Source organism: Perissodus microlepis, chromosome 18 (genome assembly GCF_051167445.1).
Source record: "Perissodus microlepis isolate ML-2025 ecotype Zambia chromosome 18, ASM5116744v1, whole genome shotgun sequence".
Taxonomy (NCBI): domain Eukaryota; kingdom Metazoa; phylum Chordata; class Actinopteri; order Cichliformes; family Cichlidae; genus Perissodus; species Perissodus microlepis.
In genome coordinates, this window is record NC_140478.1 from 22,337,760 (window position 1) to 22,356,625 (window position 18,866).

Sequence of the window (18,866 nt, forward strand, 5' to 3'; positions counted from 1 at the left end):
TATGTATGAATGTAAACTCAGAAATCAAAATATTATCTTGCCCTGAAATGAATTGTCATGTGTCACATGTGCAGTTATTACACCCTCAGAGTCATAAAGAACTTGAATTAAATTTATAACCACTTTATGCAGTAAGTAAGAAACAGAAACAAGTCAAATCAGGTGTGCAATATCAGGTCATGTGTACTGCATAAAGAAGTTCTGATGTCTGCTAAAAGAAGATCCGAGCTGGATGATGCTGCCTTCATGTTGAACACCTGCACACAGGAAACAGTGCAGGCTGTGGAAAGATCTCTTTTTACAATTTATGGCAACAACATAACCCTCGACAGGAAGCTCTGAAAAAACAGTGAAACACATTTTGATCAAATTTTGATCACATCTGTTGTGCAGGTGAGGAAAAAGAAAACATCTGTGCATGCAAGAAAAGTGCTGCTGTTTTATTAACATCAGTCCAATGTTAGCTCCTCTGCAATGAGTTTTCCTCTTTTCTGTTTGCGTGTGTGTGTGTGTGTGTGTGTGTGTGTGTGTGTGTGTGTGTGTGTGTGTGTGTGTGTGTGTGTGTGTGTGTGTGTGTGTTTTCAGAAGAAAACCAGATGAAACAAGACCAGAGAACTAAAGACTATCGCAAGAAATATTAATCACTGCAACTTTATATCAAAGTAAATAATTTATATTGATTTGTATACTGTAGCGCCCACTATCTTCATCAAGGATCAATAATTTGCAAGTACCTGCTAGTTATGAAGTATAACACATATATTTTAACATAAAAAGGTCAAACTCACATCAACCGCTACAGGTCTGAGTTATAATCACACTGACAGCTGGAAAGCATGACGAGCATTCATAATTCTATTCAGTAAATATATCACTTGAAATAATGATTTTATTCCAAGTCTAAGGAGCTTGGAAAGAAGGCGACTGGACTCGACTTTTTAGGGTTTTCCATTAGATGGAAATACACGATACAAGATTTTTTTTTCTGGCCTGGGTTCTAAGAGTTGAGTCAATCTTAAAATGTGACATCAACAGACTGCACGCCACCAATCGGCCGCTCAGTGACGAGGGCAACAGGCCGAGCAGCAGGTATACCATCACCTCGACGTCCTCTGTTTTTTTCTGTTGAGTGTGTGTGGCATACAAATGATGTCACAGACTTTTGGACGCATTACCATGACTACCGCAAGCACATTGAGGTAATGCTCAGTTGCAATGGAAATTGGAGTAACTGTATTTGTAATCGGAGTCTTTGCTTGGCCGATTCTGGCCTCCCCGCAATAAGTTTGACACCCCTGTTGTAAAAGAAAGGTCCACATGTATTAAATAACAGCAGGTTTTCCTTTTCTTTACGGGGAATTACAGGACAAACAAGCACTTCTCTTGTAGCTGTAATGTGGCAGTCAGACACAGCAGTGTGTGCCGGCTGTTGGAACGAAAACATTTAGTAAGTGCACATTTCACAATAATGAACCCACATCCACCCACTCATAAATGAAACAACATCTAAGAATGTTCATTTTCTAGTGGGGTTTACGTTATACTATTTCCCTGAAGATTCCCCATCTCAACATATCGCTTGTTACCGTAAAACAGAGATAAAATCCGCTTTAAACCCACACCACTTTCCTTACAGTGAAGGGCATGTTGTGGTTTTATGCATGTTAGCAACACTTTGTTATGCAACTAAGGCCACAGCGGTTAACAGCTACCAAATTATTAACTCTACTGTTTAAAACATATAGTTTAGAACATATAGAAGCAAATATCCAGGTTATCCTTAAGAAAACACCTCAAGAGACTGAAATTTAAAATCTTCCTTCTCGAATGTTGCTTGTGGAAAAAGGTCTTCAATAGAAAGTGAAACTCTGACAGTCCTGTGTTTATTCATTCTTTTTTTATAATGAAGATTATAAAAATGGCATGAAGACCATCACTGGATTCAGGCCAACCAACAGCAGGGGAGCTGAGGGAGGTGAGAATAGAGCTAACGAGTTGAATCTGTTTTTCAATAGATTCGACACCACAGTGTCTGCTCCCACCCCCACAACCTCACCTGTAGTCAGCCTGGAATCCAGAGCCACACCACTGTGCCAGCCTCTCTCTTCACATGGCGCTGTTGCCTCCTGTGAGATTCCTGACACCCCTCCCCCACCCATCACCTTCACTCAATACCAGGTTGAGATGCAAATGAGGAGACTTCACTCAGGCAAGTCTGCTGGACCAGATGGAGTGAGTCCCCTCGTCCTCAAGACCTGTGCCCCCCCAGCTGTGTGGAGTCTTTCATAAACTGTTTATGCTGAGTCTGAGTCTGCAGAGGGTCCCAGTGATGTGGAAGACATCATGCCTCGTCCCTGTACCAAAGACGCCACGTCCCAGTGGCCCCCAGGATTACAGGCCCGTGGCACTGACCTCCCACATCATGAAGACCCTGGAAAGGCTCATCCTGGACCAGCTGCGACCCATAGTAAGACCACACCTGGATCCCCTTCAGTTCGCTTATCAGCCTCGTCTTGGAACTGAGGACGCCATCATCTACCTGCTCAATCGTGTCTACACCCATCTGGACCAGCCGGCGAGCACTGTGAGGGTCATGTTTTTTGACTTTTCTAGTGCTTTCAATACCATCAGGCCGATCCTCCTGGGTGATAAGTTAGCAGCGATGCAGGTGGATGCTTCTCTGGTGTCCTGGATTGTTGATTACCTGACAGGAAGACCACAATATGTACGTCTCCCACAGTGTGTGTCTGACAAGGTGATCAGCAACACAGGGGCACCACAGGGGACTGTCCTCTCCCCCTTCCTCTTCACCCTCTACACCACAGACTTCAGCCACTGCACAGAGACCTGCCATCTTCAGAAGTTTTCTGATGACTCTGCGGTGGTTGGATGCATCAGCAGGGATGATGAGACAGAGTACCGGGCTGTGGTCGACTCCTTTGTCACGTGGTGTGAGCAGAATCATCTGCAGCTCAACGTGGCAAAGACCAAGGAACTGATCGTGGACTTCAGGAAGACCAGGAAACACTTGACCCCTGTTTCAATCCAGGGGGTCAGTGTTGACATTGTGGAGGACTATAAATACCTTGGAGTACACATTGACAATAAACTGGACTGGGCTAAAAACACCACAGCACTTTACAGGAAGGGCCAGAGTCGTCTCTATTTTTTGAGGCGACTGAGGTCCTTCAACATCTGCCAGAAAATGCTCAGGATTTTCTATGAGTCTGTTGTGGCCAGTGCGATCCTCTATGCTGTTGCATGCTGGGGGAGCAGGCTGAGGGTCGCAGATGCCAACAGACTTAATAAACTAATCCGTAAGGCCAGTAATGTTGTGGGGATGGAGCTGGACTCCCTCAAGGTGGTGTCGGAGAGGCGGATGCTGTCCAAGATAAAGACAATGTTGGATAACACCTCCCACCCACTCCATGACATGCTGGTCAGTCACAGGAGCACGTTCAGTGAGAGACTGAGATTACCAAAAAGCACCACTGAACGACACAGGAAATCTTTCCTGCCTGTGGCCATCTCCCTGTACAACGCATCCACTTAACACACTGGTTACTGCTACAACTACACATGTTTCTTTTCCAGCTATTTATTTATGAGTGACTTATGTATGTATATATATGTATATATTGTACTATTCTTAGTTAGCGTATTGTCTGTCTTGTCTTAATGTTGGTTTATAATGGAGCACTGTAACAAAAAATAATTTCCCCCAGGGATTAATAAAGTATTCTGATTCTGATTCTGATTCTGATTAAGTGTTTCATTTCTGGTCTTTGCTGAGTTCAGTGACACATTTTTTTTAACTGTTGTGAAATACCCAAGGAGGGACTGCAGGAAGGAAACCAAGAGATCAGGTAAATAAACACAGAGTAAATGACGTGATCAAATTAAATCAAGATAAGTTAAACAACCTCCTTCAAACATCTTTCATATATGCTGCACGTTTTTGGACAAGCTACATTTTATCTACACACACACCCTATTTTTTTCCCTCTTCAGATGGAAGTTATTTGTTGGCGAAGAGTATATAAAGGCCTGTGTGTGTGTTTGTTTCACATCTTTATCAAACTCTTCAGCCACTCATCATGAACAAAAACACATTGCTGGTCCTTTTGAGTCTGCAGGCGATCCTGCTCGTCACGGCCTCATCTGAGATGACAGCTGAACAGCCGACACCGGTAAGGAGGACAACTTTACAAAACTAGTGTCTAGATTTTCATTAATTGTTACAGAAACTATCAAAATGAAATGAAATAAGAAGATGTGGTGTTTAAATATTGACTATTTGCTTCTTTTTTCCCAGACAGAGGAGATAACTTCTGTACACAACACAAAGGTGAAAAGCCCAAATGTTACACATCTGAAAAAATGCCGCGTGACACAAGCAGGATGTCGACGACACCACTCAGTAAGGCAAATTTCTGTTTAACAAGTAAAATAAATTAAGGAATAATCATAATAATTTCAGTATTTACATCTCAAAACAATTTGCAGCAAATCAGCAGTTTACTCTTTCTGTTGTTTAAAAGAAAACTCAGCAGTTTGACTCTACATCTCATTCATTTTACTTCTGCATGGTGTGTGAAACTAGCTGCTCCCCCTAAAACCTTTTTCTCTTTTTATTACAGAAAGCACAGCAGGGATCAGACATAAAGCCACAACCCTACAGGTAACCACCCAGTGCATTAAAAAAAAATCAAGAATCAGGTCCAAGTTTCTGCTGAGCAGCAGCAACAGTGAAGAAATGTGTGGCATTTTTGGTATGAAGATCAACACAGCAGGACTGGTTCATTTTTTAATTTTGTTTTGTTTTTTTCCTAACAGACCCAAAACTCGTAGAGGGAGTCTGGCTCCAATTTTGCTACAGTAAAGGAATGAAGTGAAGGAGTGATCACGTCTAGCGCGTAAGTACATGAAAAGTGAAGACAATGGGAACGATTACTAACACATTAAATGACTTTTATCTGGTTGATGGATTAACATTGTTCAAACTGATGTATTTATTCCTCCACTCCTTCTCAGTGAGTCTCCTGCTTTGTTTCTTCTGAAGATGATGAAATAAAAAGAAAAACAGAAATGAAGACCGACACTATAACTATAAAAATCACAATATTTCTCAGACCAGTGGTATATAAGAAATATGTGTATAATATAAAAAGGTTATTAAGGCACTACATAAATGAATGTATCTGATACAATTATAATTTGATGTTTATGTTCACAAGTCAGTTTTTAATGTGGCCTTATTCGTTTTACTGGTTTTGATGAAATAAAGAGTAATTTTTCAGTCTTCTATCTGTAACTGCTATTGTTTCATGAATTTCAGTTTCAAATAAAGTCATCCAGAGTTAAAGCACAAAAACTAGTTATTTGTCGAATGTACTACACACGCACACACACACACACAGAGAGAGAGAGAGAGAGAGAGAGCGTGAGAGAGAGAGAGAGAAAACCTCAAAACCTTGCACTTTTGATATCCTTACATACTACCTACTATATCTGTTTGTACTAAAACATATGTGTATATTAACAAAGAAAAGTACATGAATACCACCTCATTTTATCCAGCTTAATAACACAGACTAGTTGAAGCTTATCTCTGGTATAAAAATGACCTAACAGAGGACTTACACCAAGACTGCACGCAAAGGAAAAGTTTAACACAAATTTACCGTAATTCCCGGACTACAGAGCGCACCTGATTAAAAGCCGCAAGCTCTAATTGTAGAAAGAAAATCAATTTTGTACTTGAACAGGCCGCACCGGATTTTAAGCCGTATGCGTTTCACCCATAATATGAGATATTTACACAGAAATATTACATGTGAGGATTTTTAACGTTTAATTTAATCTGTAAGGCAGCATAAACATGGTAACATAAACGTTATGGTAACATACAAAAATACATACTGCAAATGCTTTTTTTCCTCAAACAGCGCCTGTAACACGGCTACCTTTAAGTCTACGTACGTATCGTAGCACACAAATTACGTTGCTTATGGTTTTTTTACGGAACAGCGCACAAACAACATTACAACGTCTCTTAACAACTGATAAAAATATATACCGTATATATACACTACTTATCATTTTGATTGGTCTACTGTTACCAGGCAAAATGTTTTTGGTCGCATGAAAAAAAATATGCATTAGCCGCATGTCAGTATAAGCCGCAGTGTTCACAGTGTGGGAAAAAAGTAGCGGCTCATGACCCGAAAACTACGGTATTTACAGGTAGTTTTAAATGCTGAGAGGGAGAAAACGCTGTCTGAGAAGCAAAGGGGTCTGAATCTGGATGGAGGAGCTGCAGGTAAGTTTGTAGGTGCGCACACACACTGTCAGCAACACCTGAGGGACTCTGGAGAAATCCGCACAGAGGGAATGCTCCAGAAAACAAACTGATGAGCAGCACAAACAGCGCAGAAGCCAGAACACTATACCTCTTGCAGACACAAAGATCTGGTGACAACTGAGGGGTTTCCTCAGCTTTAAACAGTCAGCCCTGATGTCCACATGTGGAACAGGTGTGTTAATCAGTCCCATGAGTGACTAGTGGATAAACCAAAACAGACTCACAGACTACATAATCAAACCATAATCAAACCTATAACCAGTTCAGAATCACCACTTAACTCAACATGCATGTCTTTTTCTGTGGAAGGAAGCTGGAGGATCTGGAGAGAACCCACACAGGCACAGGGAGCACAAAAACAATACACTATAGTGTTAAACTACAACATCACGTTATGTCAAAGGCACTTCTCGAAGTTCTCCCCCAACAGGTCAGTGCATTTCACCATACCACAAAAAACTGCCGAACTCAACTCCCCCTGATCCTACATCACCACAGAGTTTCTAGAGGATGTGATAGAGCCAGGTCGCAGGGCCTGGAGAATATGCTGCCAATTCACTGTTATTAGAAACTCCAGCACCAAGATTAATAAATAACCAAGGTTAAATAACGAAATACTAAAACTATATGCGAAAAAAGTTCATTTAACTAAAAATGCAAAAACAGAAAAATTTAATAAAATATTGAACAAATAAAAACTAGCTTAAAACAACCTAAAACCAAATAAAAACACATGAGGAAATCTCCTTAGTTTTAGTATTTGTTATGCCAATCAAATGTGTTACAACAACTTGCCTAATGTGGCCTTAATGGACATGTTTATTGAGAATTTGGACATCTACCAGACGGTGACTCAACTGCTTTGAAGAAGCTCTGTGTTTTTATCGAAATTCCTGTACTGACTTTAGAAATCCTGCCTCTGGCATATGACCTAAATACAATAATACACTGAAACTAATAAAAACTAAACATATTCAAACAAAAGTGAAACGAGCAAATTCTGGAAACTAGCTGAAACCAAACTGGATTGAAAGAAAAATGTCAAAATGAAATAAAAAATAAACAGAAAATACAAAACTATAATAAACTATAAACTAAACTGAGAAAGCTGGTTTATTCCTTGTGCTTTGAGGGTGTATCTTCATGCTGAATCTTCTGTTTTGCAACTTAGCAGGGCAACTTTGTGGTGTGGCGGGATGTAATGATGTAATTTTTGCCCCATGCAGGCCGCTTTGTAATAATTAAAAAGACAATGTCATTTTTCTGCGATAATCACTGATAGAGCAGCTCACTCAGAGAAATAACAAATGCAAAACAATTTCATTCATAAAATCAGAGCGAACTGAGTGTCTGTTGGTTTCCTGTTGATCGAACAGCTCCAACTGGCCTCAGTGGGAACGCCAAACAGAAGAGAAAAAACTCTGTTCTTCTGCCAAATGTGGATAGATGAAAAACGAATCTTCACTCTTCACTCTGCAGGCTGTTATCGCCGTGGGCATGGGCGTACAGTGAAATACAGTACATCTCTCAGTGGCACTGGTCTACTTCCTCCTTGTTTGAACTCTCCCTGTCCAAATGTTCTTAGGGTGTCTACTCTGACTCAGTCTAAACATGTTCAGTCATGTTCAGACACAGAAACAATTCCTCAATAAACACCACAAACAAATGGTTTAGTGTGACTTGGTTTCTGTCTCCTGTCACTTGACTTCTCTCTCTGTCTGAGTCATCCTTCTCAGAAGTGCAATTGAATTGCACGGTTACAAGATTCAGCTGGACTTGAAACTGGACAGATTTCCTCCCAGTGGTAAGAACAGTTCCTGACTCGATGACAGACAAATCCTTTAACAACTCCGTCAGTGATATATTGTTGTTGGAACGTCAGAAAACAATAGAAATACAAACAGAAATACTTTTTCTTTGTTTTATATCACATGCATTACATAAAAGGGTTTTTCATCACATTGTTTCCCTTCACACAGCAACATAAAACTTGTTTTGAAATCCTGTCCCCTTTATTTTTTCTGCAATTGTGAATGCATTTGAATTCAGCGGGTGCTCCCTTCACACAGAGACAGTCCAAATATAATCAAAGACTCCGGCTGGCAGAGTACATTTGATGCAAGCTAACAAACATTAAATTTGAATTAAATCTGACAAAATATGGAGGAAACCTACTATTAAACTCATCCGGCTGGAAAATGAGTTTCAGCTTTAAACCATATGCTTAGAACAATTTGTGCTTTATGAGAACTGCTGCAAAGCAAGTTGGTTTTTAAGGTGTTAAAACTGTGTTCGGGTAAGTTTAGTGTAAGGTTTGGAGTTATGGATGTGGCTTAGTGGGGATACAGTATTCAAATGCAGAGTAACAAGTGTGTCCGCATGTGTCATCTCCAGGCATGTGCATAGGTTTCCTCCAAGCACTGGTGGGACGTCAGTGGGAGCATTTGAGCATGAGAAGGGTTCAGTTCCTTGATTTGTGCAGAATTTTGTGCATTTTCTCCACCGGCTTCTGCTGGAGTTTTTCATTTACGTGAAGAGAAACCCGAAAACAAAGCACCAGATGGCACAACCAGATTCCCTGAGTAAATCCTTTGCTTCTTTCTTGTTTATACTGTGGGGCCTACATACATCTGTTTTAAATACTGGAGCGAGGTATGCCCGCTGAGCACCCCGAAAATCTCCACATGTGCTTTCTGTTAAATCCAAAGCTTGAGTCTTTATTTTAGTATTTATGAATACAGAGTTGTATTCAATTTGCAATGGAGAAACAAATGGAAACTTCACAATGGCAGTTTCTGTCCCTTACAATAATCCACTCCTGCACATGCATTGCAAAAAAATAGTTTAGGTAAATAAAATAAATGCAGTGGTGTTACATGCTTACCCTTTCAAATAAACAAAAACTTTAAAATAAAAAATCTGAATCGATCAAACTCACATACAGATTTGTTTTTTTGTTGTTGTTGTTTTACTTCCCGCCCACACGCGCTGCGCTGGTGTCAAATCAAACGTACCTCCTCAGAGCAGTCTGAAGCCGGTCAGCAGCTTGGAGCGGAGCTCGCTGTGCACACGGGACCGATCGTTAATAAGACACAGTGAGTAAATATCAAACATCTTTATGTATCTATGAAACATATTCATGTTTCTATTGTATTCATGCAAGCTTCGTTTTAAAAGCTGATTGGCTGCTTAGATTTACGGTGAACACGAGAGACAGGTTTGTTGTGAGTTCGTTTTTTCCACCTGTGCTATGCAGTCACTATTCATTTATTTTTGTAATATTTTATATTACTGAGTGATTTAAGTCTGTTTGTTTGTCAGTTTTTCGTAATGTAGGTATTAAGAACAGAAGTCAGAAACATTATAACAAAGCAGTTATTGAATAAGAAGTTAGATATTTACTTTAGTCACGCATTCCAGTAAAGTTTTCAGTAAAATAAAGATTTAAATAGCCTTACATGCAAATGAATGTAAAATAATCAGCAGCAAGTACATTTTAAAGTAATATTAGAAATGTGATTTATCGTAACTGGTTCTTAGATTGTTTTGATGAATCAATGTGGAGTGACATGCAGATATTTATTCAAGCACAGCATGTAATATGAGGTACTTTCACTTTATCATTTATACTTTAAATACACCAGATCCACTAAAAAGAAATGATAAGGTATTTTACAAGCTTGTACGAAGATAAACATGTATTAGTGAGAGTATGGCCTTTTTCTCATTTATTTAAGTGTAGGACTTTCACATGTAAATGACTATATTTTAACATAGTACGACTGAAACTTTTGAACTTATCAACTCAGTTATTATTATTCCTTTAATACTGTTTTCTACAGTGCAGAGTAAAACTAAAGAGCAACTACGAATTCTGTTCTGTCCCAGAACTCAGTAAACATTAAACAGGAACATTATTGCACAAAAAGAAGATCATCAGTTTCCTCCTTGAGCAGCACTTTGTTGGCTGGGTGTAAAAAAGTCCATTTCCATAGCAAGAAATCTTGAAGAAACCTTCAATCAAGAATCAGGATCTCATTATGGATGGTTGTGAGCTTGGACCGACTGGGGTTGTGTAAATAACACATATGGATTCATTGTAAACCAACATATGTCTTTAATCAGAATCAGAATCAGCATACTTTATTAATTCCTGGGGAAATTATGTGGGTTACAGTTGCTCCAGTACAGTAACATCAACAAAAACAGACCAGACTATTTAACAGTAGAATATGTTAAGATATAGGGAATAGCAGAATATAATATATAATCACCAAATAATAAATCATTCCTTAACATTACGCTTTGATAAGAGTTTTACTTTAATTAGTTTTGGTAATTTTGCCTTAAGATGTTTATTCTGAAGCCATTCTCACATATGCTGAACACGTGTTGCTTTTCCGTCACTTTACAATCCAGCTCATCCCAAGCCATCTCTGTTGGGTCTGTGCTGGGGGAGTAAGGAGGCCAGGTCATCTGTTATGGTGGTTTGCTCACTGGCCTGTTAAAGGACAAGTGATTCAACTTCATTTCAAGTTAGCAATGGTGGCATTGAAAAAAAAACAATTTCTAGAGGAGGAAACCTGGGGCAGAACCACATTCAAGGAGGGTGGACCACAGCAATAACCAGCTATGGTGGAGAGATAATGTTCACTATAAACTCCAAAGAGATGATGATTGTTTGTTGTTCCAAGCTGTTGACTTAGGTGTTCCTTTGAATTCTGAATAAATTACAATAAATCAACCTTGTCACACAAAGATCCTCTCAAACCATCACAGTTCCTTCTCAGTGCTACACAGCAGGATCCACAAACATCCAACCAACTCTGTGTCTTGAAACAGTTAGATCTAAACTAAGACTAATTGGGCCAGAGTAAAAATTTCCACTGCTCTGATGTCATGTCTGACGTGTCTCTTGGCCAGAGTAGTTCTCTAAATCGTATCTGTCTTTCTCGATAATGCTTTATTTTATTTTATTTTGTTTATTTATTTATTTTTTACAAATGAAAACATCAGAGGGACAGCTTATGTTGAATAGTTTTGAGATGAAGTTATAGAGGCAACACTGAAATGGTTTGAACGTTACTTGCCTGACTGCACTGTGCAAGTGTAAAGTTTAGTGGAGGGGGTGGGGGTTGTTTTTTCAGGACTTTATCTGAGGCCTGTGATTCCAGTGAAAGGACAGTTTCATTCTTCTGACTTTGTGGGAAAAGTTGGGGGATGGTCCCTTCCTGTTCCAGCATGACTGGAATCTCACCAGTGCATAAAGCAAGGTCTATAAAGATATGGTTGGGCAGATTTGGTGTGGAAGAACTTAAATGGCCTGCACAGAGTCCTGACCTCAACCTGACAGAACACCTTTGGGATGAATTAGAGAAATGTATTTCTGGAAGAATGGTTAAAAATTCCCATACACGCACTCCTAAACCTTGTGGAAAGCCTTCCCTGGAGAGTTAAAGCTGTTATAGATTGGGTGGGCTGATATCACATTAAACCCTATAGATTAAAAATGGGATCTCACCCAAGTTCATGTGGGTGTGAAGGCAGACGAGCAAATACTTTTGGAGCAGAAGACGAAGCGAAAGACCACAGAGAAGATTCATGGATGTAGTGAAGGTGGACATGCAGGAGATTGGTGTGACAGGATGGTAGAGATAGGGTAAGATATATAGGGTAAGCTATAGTGACCATTAAGTGGGATTTATGGTTCATGACCATATTGTGCTCCTTTGTTGTTGTTGTTTCATGTTTTGGGTCATTGTCATGCTGGAAGAACCATCCACGACCCATCTTCAGTGTTTTTGCTGAGGGAAGAAGGTACTTGTCCAAGATTTTGTCCTGTACCCTTGGCATAAAAACAGTCCCAGGACATTTTTCCACCTCCATGCTCCATGCTTGATTTTGGTTTCATCTGATCACAGCACTTTCTCCCAAGCCTTCTCTGAATCATTTAAATGTTCACTGGCCTGTACATGTCTGTTCTTGAGCAGGAGGACGTTGCAGGAACTGCAAGATTTCTATCTATTAATGTATAGTTTGTTACGGATGGCATTTTAGTGACTGTGGTCACAAATGCCTTCAGATCATTAACAACTCTTCCTGTGTAGTTTTGGGCTGATCCACCACCTTTCTAATGATCATCCTCACCCCGTGAGAGTCATGGTCTGAATGCTGTGTTGGGTGTTGGGACAATAGTCTAGGATGAAGAACTTTGGCCATGTTTAATGTAAGTGTCCATGACTATGACACTACATACAGAAAGGATGCTTTTCTGAATATGGTTGCTCTGCAGAAAACAACCAATGGCCTTTTAATAATGCCCAACAGTTAACTGAAAAACATTCCACATGATAAACCCATATAACGAGGCAAAAGTAATGAAGATACTGCCAGTAGTGTTGTGTCTACAGTTTATTTTACAAGGGGAAAAAAACATATTACAAACAACCTTGATTGAGTCAGTCTGTGCAAATGTTTGACATGGTTCTCTAAATATTTCCCGTGCCATTGCACTTTATTTGTTGATCATTTATTTGTGTGTAGAAGTGAAAAAATGTGGGCATCTCATGCTCTGAACTTGACTCTAAAAACCTTGAAATCAATGTCTAAAAAAGGGGAACACTTTGAAGATAATTATAAATGTAGTTGTATTAATGTAGTGGCAACAATAATATTCCCCTGTGAAAGTCAATGGAGAGGAGATTAATGTGCTGTAATCTTTGCAAGAGGATCTCCAGGGAAATTTGATAACATGCACTGGTAGAAACTAGTGCACTTTGGACTTATCAGTCTGCACGGAGGCTAAATTAACTTGTTTTATTTATCAAAGTGAAGGTACAAAAAGGGAGGAAGAGTTCAAGTCAGGGCATGGTGTCCAGATGTTACCACTGATAGCATCACGACAGAATAATTAACACACAATCACACAACTGTTTCCAGATTGCAGTATTTCTTCTTTACATGTATTTTCTTAAACCCAGGGAACGTGAAGTTTCTAAATGTTTCCTAATGTGGCTCCAGCTCTGCTTACAGCTTAGCAGTGTTGTATTTTACTGTTTTATTGTAATGGGAACATAAAATCCAGACATCAGATCTATAGTTGCCTGCAGCTTTACAGGAATCGTGGCGCTAAATATTGATTTATTTTTGTCAGTTTCTAATTTGTGTTCCCTCTTGATTTAAGATAGTCCCCCTGCCAAGTAATGTGCACACTGTTGCTCAAGCAGAATGTTTAAAGACACGGTGAAATGAAATGCTTTTTGCTTTTTTCAGTATTTTTACAACAAAATCCCTCTCTTCTTTTAACCAATAAGGTATATAATTTGTTCAGTATTCTTGTGTTTGAGGAGTGGTTATATGAATCAACTGTGGTATACATCCTGACCTCTGTTGCACTGACTTCACTCCTTCAGAACAATCTCTCATTCATTTCTCGCAAAAGTGAAACTCTTGAAAATACCAAAAAACTGAAGCTTAGAAGAAAACAGAGAAAATAGAAATGAGAACTACAGCACTCGGTTTTAAAACTACAGCCATGGCAGAATGCGTCCTCTGGTTGCACCCTTCTCTATAACACTAATGGCCACTTGCCTTTAAAGTTGTTGATTAAATTTTCATGAGGAAAACTTTTTCATTGTTTTCCTGTATGCATATTCGAGGTGATCATAAACCCCAAAGCTGTATGGCTTTTGGGAATTTGTGCTAGCGTTACTGACATCCTTACCTTAAAAATACGAAGCACATCATATGACATATTAACCATGCTGTAACTTGGGTTTTGGAATTTGGAATTTGGGGTTCCTGTGACATTTTCTTCTTTTTTGATCATAAACAATCATTATTCATTTTGCAGATTAATTTCACTGTACTCATATCTATTGTTTTGATGAGAGTGGGTCAGCCTATACTTAACCATATTATTACAATAATAATATGGTGTGTTCATACAAAAAGCAAACCAACTTTTCCCCTCAGATATTTGTCCCCAAAATCTAAAAAGATGAGGAGCACGGCAACCAATCACGTTACAGCAACATTCTTTCAGCCGTTACAATGTAGCCTACCTTTCTCCAAACTGAGTTCATTTTCTCTGTGTTTTATCTAAAAGCAAAGTTTAACCAGACCACTCCAATCGTCATCTCCGCATCCTCCATTTCTGATTTGCCAGTGGTGTCAGGAGAACCCCAGCTGGTTCATGCTTAGGCTGTTTTTCAGCAATGTTGCAATATTTTAACTTGCACAAATGTACTATGCCCTCTTCTTTGGTTTTGTTGAGAATGCACCATTACGCAAGCAGTCATAGCTTTTACTACGAATGATCAAGAGAGACCGGAGGACAGGAAAAAAGAAAAGCTTGAAAGAGAATGAAAAGTACAGTGCTCTTACAACATAAATAAAGTTTCAATTGGTTAATCTCTAAGGTTTCAGGGTTTTTGGGTTTTTTCTAAGAGGATAATCAAGGAAATTCTAAATGACTGCCCTGAATTACTGCAGTTAAGTCATATCTCAAGAACTGGATTTAAATCTGCCTCGTATATAAATCCTGCAAGTGTTTGTTGTTTGTATCACTCTGGGGATGTATATTTTTGTGAATGTTTACGTCTGTATTTCCCTTGACAGTTTTATATCATCAACATGGAATTCTCAGAGGAAGACTACGACTATGAAAACACCACCTACAACTTCACCTATGATGACTATCCTGCCGTATGCGAGAAAGGGGACATCCGATCTTTCGCAGCCCTCTTCCTGCCCATCATGTACACCGTGTGTCTGGTGGTGGGACTGGCTGGAAACGTTTTAGTCGTGGCTGTCTATGCCTACCACAAACGCCTGAAGACCATGACAGATGCCTTCTTGACCCACCTGGCTGTGGCCGACTTGCTCCTGCTCCTCACGCTCCCTTTCTGGGCTGCTGATGCTGCAAGGGGCTGGGAGCTAGGGGAGGTTGTTTGTAAAATCGTGTCCGCCTGCTACACAGTGAATTTCACCTGCTGCATGTTGCTGCTGGCGTGCATCAGCTTGGATCGTTATTTATCGCTGGTCAGAGCACAGGATAGAGACCAAAGACGATGGCTACAGAGGGCGTTCACCAGGAAATGCTGTTGGAAGGTGTGTTTAGCTGTTTGGGTGACAGCTTTCCTCCTTGGCCTTCCTGATTTAATACTCTCAGAAGTGAGGCAGGCATCTGATAGAAATATCTGTCTAACCATCTATCCTTCATCTATGGCTCGAGGAGGTAAAGCTGTCCTAGAGGTCGTCGAGGTGTTGTTGGGATTCCTACTTCCTCTGCTGGTCATGGTGACCTGCTACTGGCGGGTGGGCTGTGCACTCCGGGGCCTCCCTGATGAGAGCAGAGGGAAGAAGTGGAAAGCTCTGCGTGTCCTTCTCATTGTCGTAGGGGTGTTTGTGATGACTCAGCTGCCTTACAACGTGGTTAAGGTGTATCGGGCAATGGATACAGTCTACAGTTTAGTGACCCACTGCGGGGCGAGTAAGGTGCTTGATCAGGCGGCTCAGGTGACAGAAAGCCTGGCTCTCACTCACTGCTGTCTGAACCCGATCCTCTATGCCTTTGTGGGGTCTTCCTTCAAGATGCACATGATGAGAGTGGCCAAGAAGTTTGAAGCGAAGCGAAGGAAGAGGGGAAGCAAAACAACAGAAACTAATGTGGAGGAGGGGATGGAAATGTCATTCAACTCCCACACTGCATCCCAAGAGACAAACACATTCTCAATATGAGACATGACTAAAATGTCAGTGAGGTCTATGTGTCTATATATGCACACAAGGTCCAGCAGGAGAGCATATAAAGCTTTTGTTGATGTAGGGTGTAGCAGCAGTAGCAAAATGCTTGCAAATCATTAAACTGTTCAAAAATTCAACTAGTTTTAACAGTCTGTTCCTAAAAACAGTCTTTTTCTGCCAAAGCGAACAGTTTATGTGCTGGTTTCAAAGAGCTCCAATATATATTACGTTTGCCCTCTGTGGAAGAGAAAAAAAAATCATTTCAGCCACATATATTTTATGAAAAGACCTGCTGAGACAGTTTGTAGTTACTCTTTGCAGGAGTAGATGTATTTATTTACAGTAGTATCCATTAGTGTTTGGACAATGACATCCACCACAGTGGGTTCACTGAGAACTAATTCAAGTATTGCATTAACTTTTCAAGAATTACGGACATTCTTATACACAGTCCTCCGTTTTCAAAATCTGGAAATTCATTTTTTGATTTTATATTTAAAATAAATTTTAGATATAAGGATTATTTTTAATAGCTGGATGAAAATCCAAGTCCATGGACATCACTAACTGCTGAATTTCATTTCTTGAGATGCTCCACTTGGCTCTTACTACAGCTACTTCAGTTGCTGCTTGTTTTTTTGGATTCAAAAACCATGCTTTTGAAAGTTGAAGTCAGGTGACCAAGTGGCAAGTTAAGAATATCCCAGCTCTCTGCCTCGAGAAACTCTTGGGTTGATTTTCCAGGATGCTTTGGGTTTTTTCCATTTGCACTGTAAAATGTTATCTGAGCAGAGAGTACAGGCCTGTACACTTCATAATTCATCCAGCTACTTCTATAAGTAGGCACATCAAACACTAGTGACCCGGTTGCACTGGCAGCCATGCCAATGCCATAACACTGCCTCCACTATGTTTGACAGATGATGTGGTTTGATTCATATCACGAGTCATTTCTCTCTTCCTCCATATGTTTCTTGTCGCATCAGTCTGATAAAAGTTCATCTTGGTTTCATTTGTCAAAAAAAAAAAGAAAAAAAAGGAAAGTCTAATCTGTCTTTCATGTTGCTGAATGTAACCAGCGGTTTGCACCTTGTGAAACACACTGTGCTGATCATTTATCATGAGGGTGTATCTGGAGAGTAGACTTTGCCAATAATATGTCTACCTCCTCCCCAGTGTTCTTGGTTGTTTTTTTTAAACCAAGGAAAGAATTCTGCAATATTCCACTTTAGTTGCTTTCTGTGGTCTTTCAGGTCTTGTTTTTGAGCTGGCCTTCTTTTAAAGAACATACTAGATTGCAGAGTTAGAGATTTGTAGACCTTTGTTTTTTGTTTTTTTTTTTCAGCCTAATGATGTCCTACCTCACCCTTTTTTAATATCTTGCGGGACGTAATATAAGGAGTTCAGTAGACATTTACCAAATACAAGCTCAACACTTTGAACCAAATGCAGATATTTGTTTAGTTTTCCATTATTCTGCTTCTCAACTGTCCAGTTACATCTAAACCTCTGAAAATGGGAGTATGTGTAGCTATAAAGTCAGTACATTAATCACGTTTTATCGTTTGATTTAAAAATCTGCTGAGGTGGTGAACAGAGGTAAAATTACATAAAAATATTCTCCAAATACTTATGGGCCTAACTATCCTTTTAATCCAGATCTTCAAGTTAACTTGTGCTTCTCTGGGATTTCACCAGAAACTTGCACTCTGCCCACACAGTTAAGATTTATTACTAAACTCTCTCTGCATTACACACTAAAAACACCCACAAAGGAAAGAAAAACCAGACCTGCTGGAACTTCAGCTTTGTTGAAATAGTGCTTTGTTTAATTACAATCAACCATGAATAAAAACTCCAGACCCATTTCATGTAATAATCTGCACAGCCTGTAAACCAGATATTATATCGTGCACCTATGAAAGGGTGAGCAAAGACTTTGAACCTCTGTATGTTTGCCAAATATCTGTTTTTCTAAGCTCAGGATGTATCCTGAAAACTCTTAAAAAAACAAAACAAACAAAAAAAACCAAAACAAACATTAACCATCAACAGAATTGCTGTAGTGCGCTGCTGGTGTTTCAGAATCGTGTGATATATCTACATCCACTGGGACTTTGGTTTGATGTGGGAACGCCGCATTTGTTGTTTCCTGAATTCCTAGGAACATCTGAAACACACATTTTTCCACACACAGATTCGCTCCTCTGCACTGAGAGCCGAGGCTGCACAGCGGGGTAAAAAACACTTTTTTATGAGGCAATGACGACAAGTTTGTAATCGTACTTTATCACTACATATGGGTTTACCACTGAGCTGAAATTCCTTAGAAAATGTGTAGCTGCAGACAGAGGGAGGGCTGGACACATTCAGATATTAATCATTACCCTTACCGTCCAGCATCGGCATCATTAACCCTGACAGATATAAACAGGATACTGCATAGTTCAAATGTTTTTGATGTCTGTTGCAACTTATTCTTTTTTCTTTTTTTCTTTTTTTTTTAAATGCATGCTCCAATTTGACAAAATGTATACAATCGAATGTTTACTTGTGTCATTAATTTTCTATTCATTAGATGTGAGGTTTATTTATTATTCTTTAGTATTTTTTTCCCTGCATCCCAGCTGGTGGAACTCAAGTATTGGAGTATACTGCAGGTCACACACTTACACACTGTGGAAAGCATCTGAGAGATGTTATCCATCTGTTAACAGAGCAAAACACTTCATTGAGCCAAAAAAGAAAAAAAAAA

At 39.6% G+C, this 18,866-nt stretch overlaps 1 protein-coding gene and 1 long non-coding RNA gene across 2 annotated transcripts; both read left to right on the forward strand.

Annotated features, from left to right (window-relative positions):
• Positions 1 to 3,981: 3,981 nt before the first annotated feature.
• LOC146367861 (uncharacterized) lies at positions 3,982 to 5,304 on the forward strand. The gene is made up of 5 exons (XR_014797652.1): positions 3,982 to 4,190; positions 4,316 to 4,420; positions 4,641 to 4,681; positions 4,837 to 4,916; positions 5,035 to 5,304. It is a non-coding gene; the product is annotated as an uncharacterized LOC146367861 (long non-coding RNA).
• A 4,077-nt stretch (positions 5,305 to 9,381) lies between these two features.
• On the forward strand, positions 9,382 to 18,857 carry ackr4a (atypical chemokine receptor 4a). Its single transcript, XM_084913245.1, has 2 exons — positions 9,382 to 9,459; positions 14,984 to 18,857. Exon 2 carries the CDS (start codon positions 14,999 to 15,001, stop codon positions 16,103 to 16,105), a length of 1,107 nt encoding a protein of 368 aa, XP_084769371.1. The 5' UTR covers positions 9,382 to 9,459; positions 14,984 to 14,998; the 3' UTR covers positions 16,106 to 18,857.
• Positions 18,858 to 18,866: the final 9 nt, after the last annotated feature.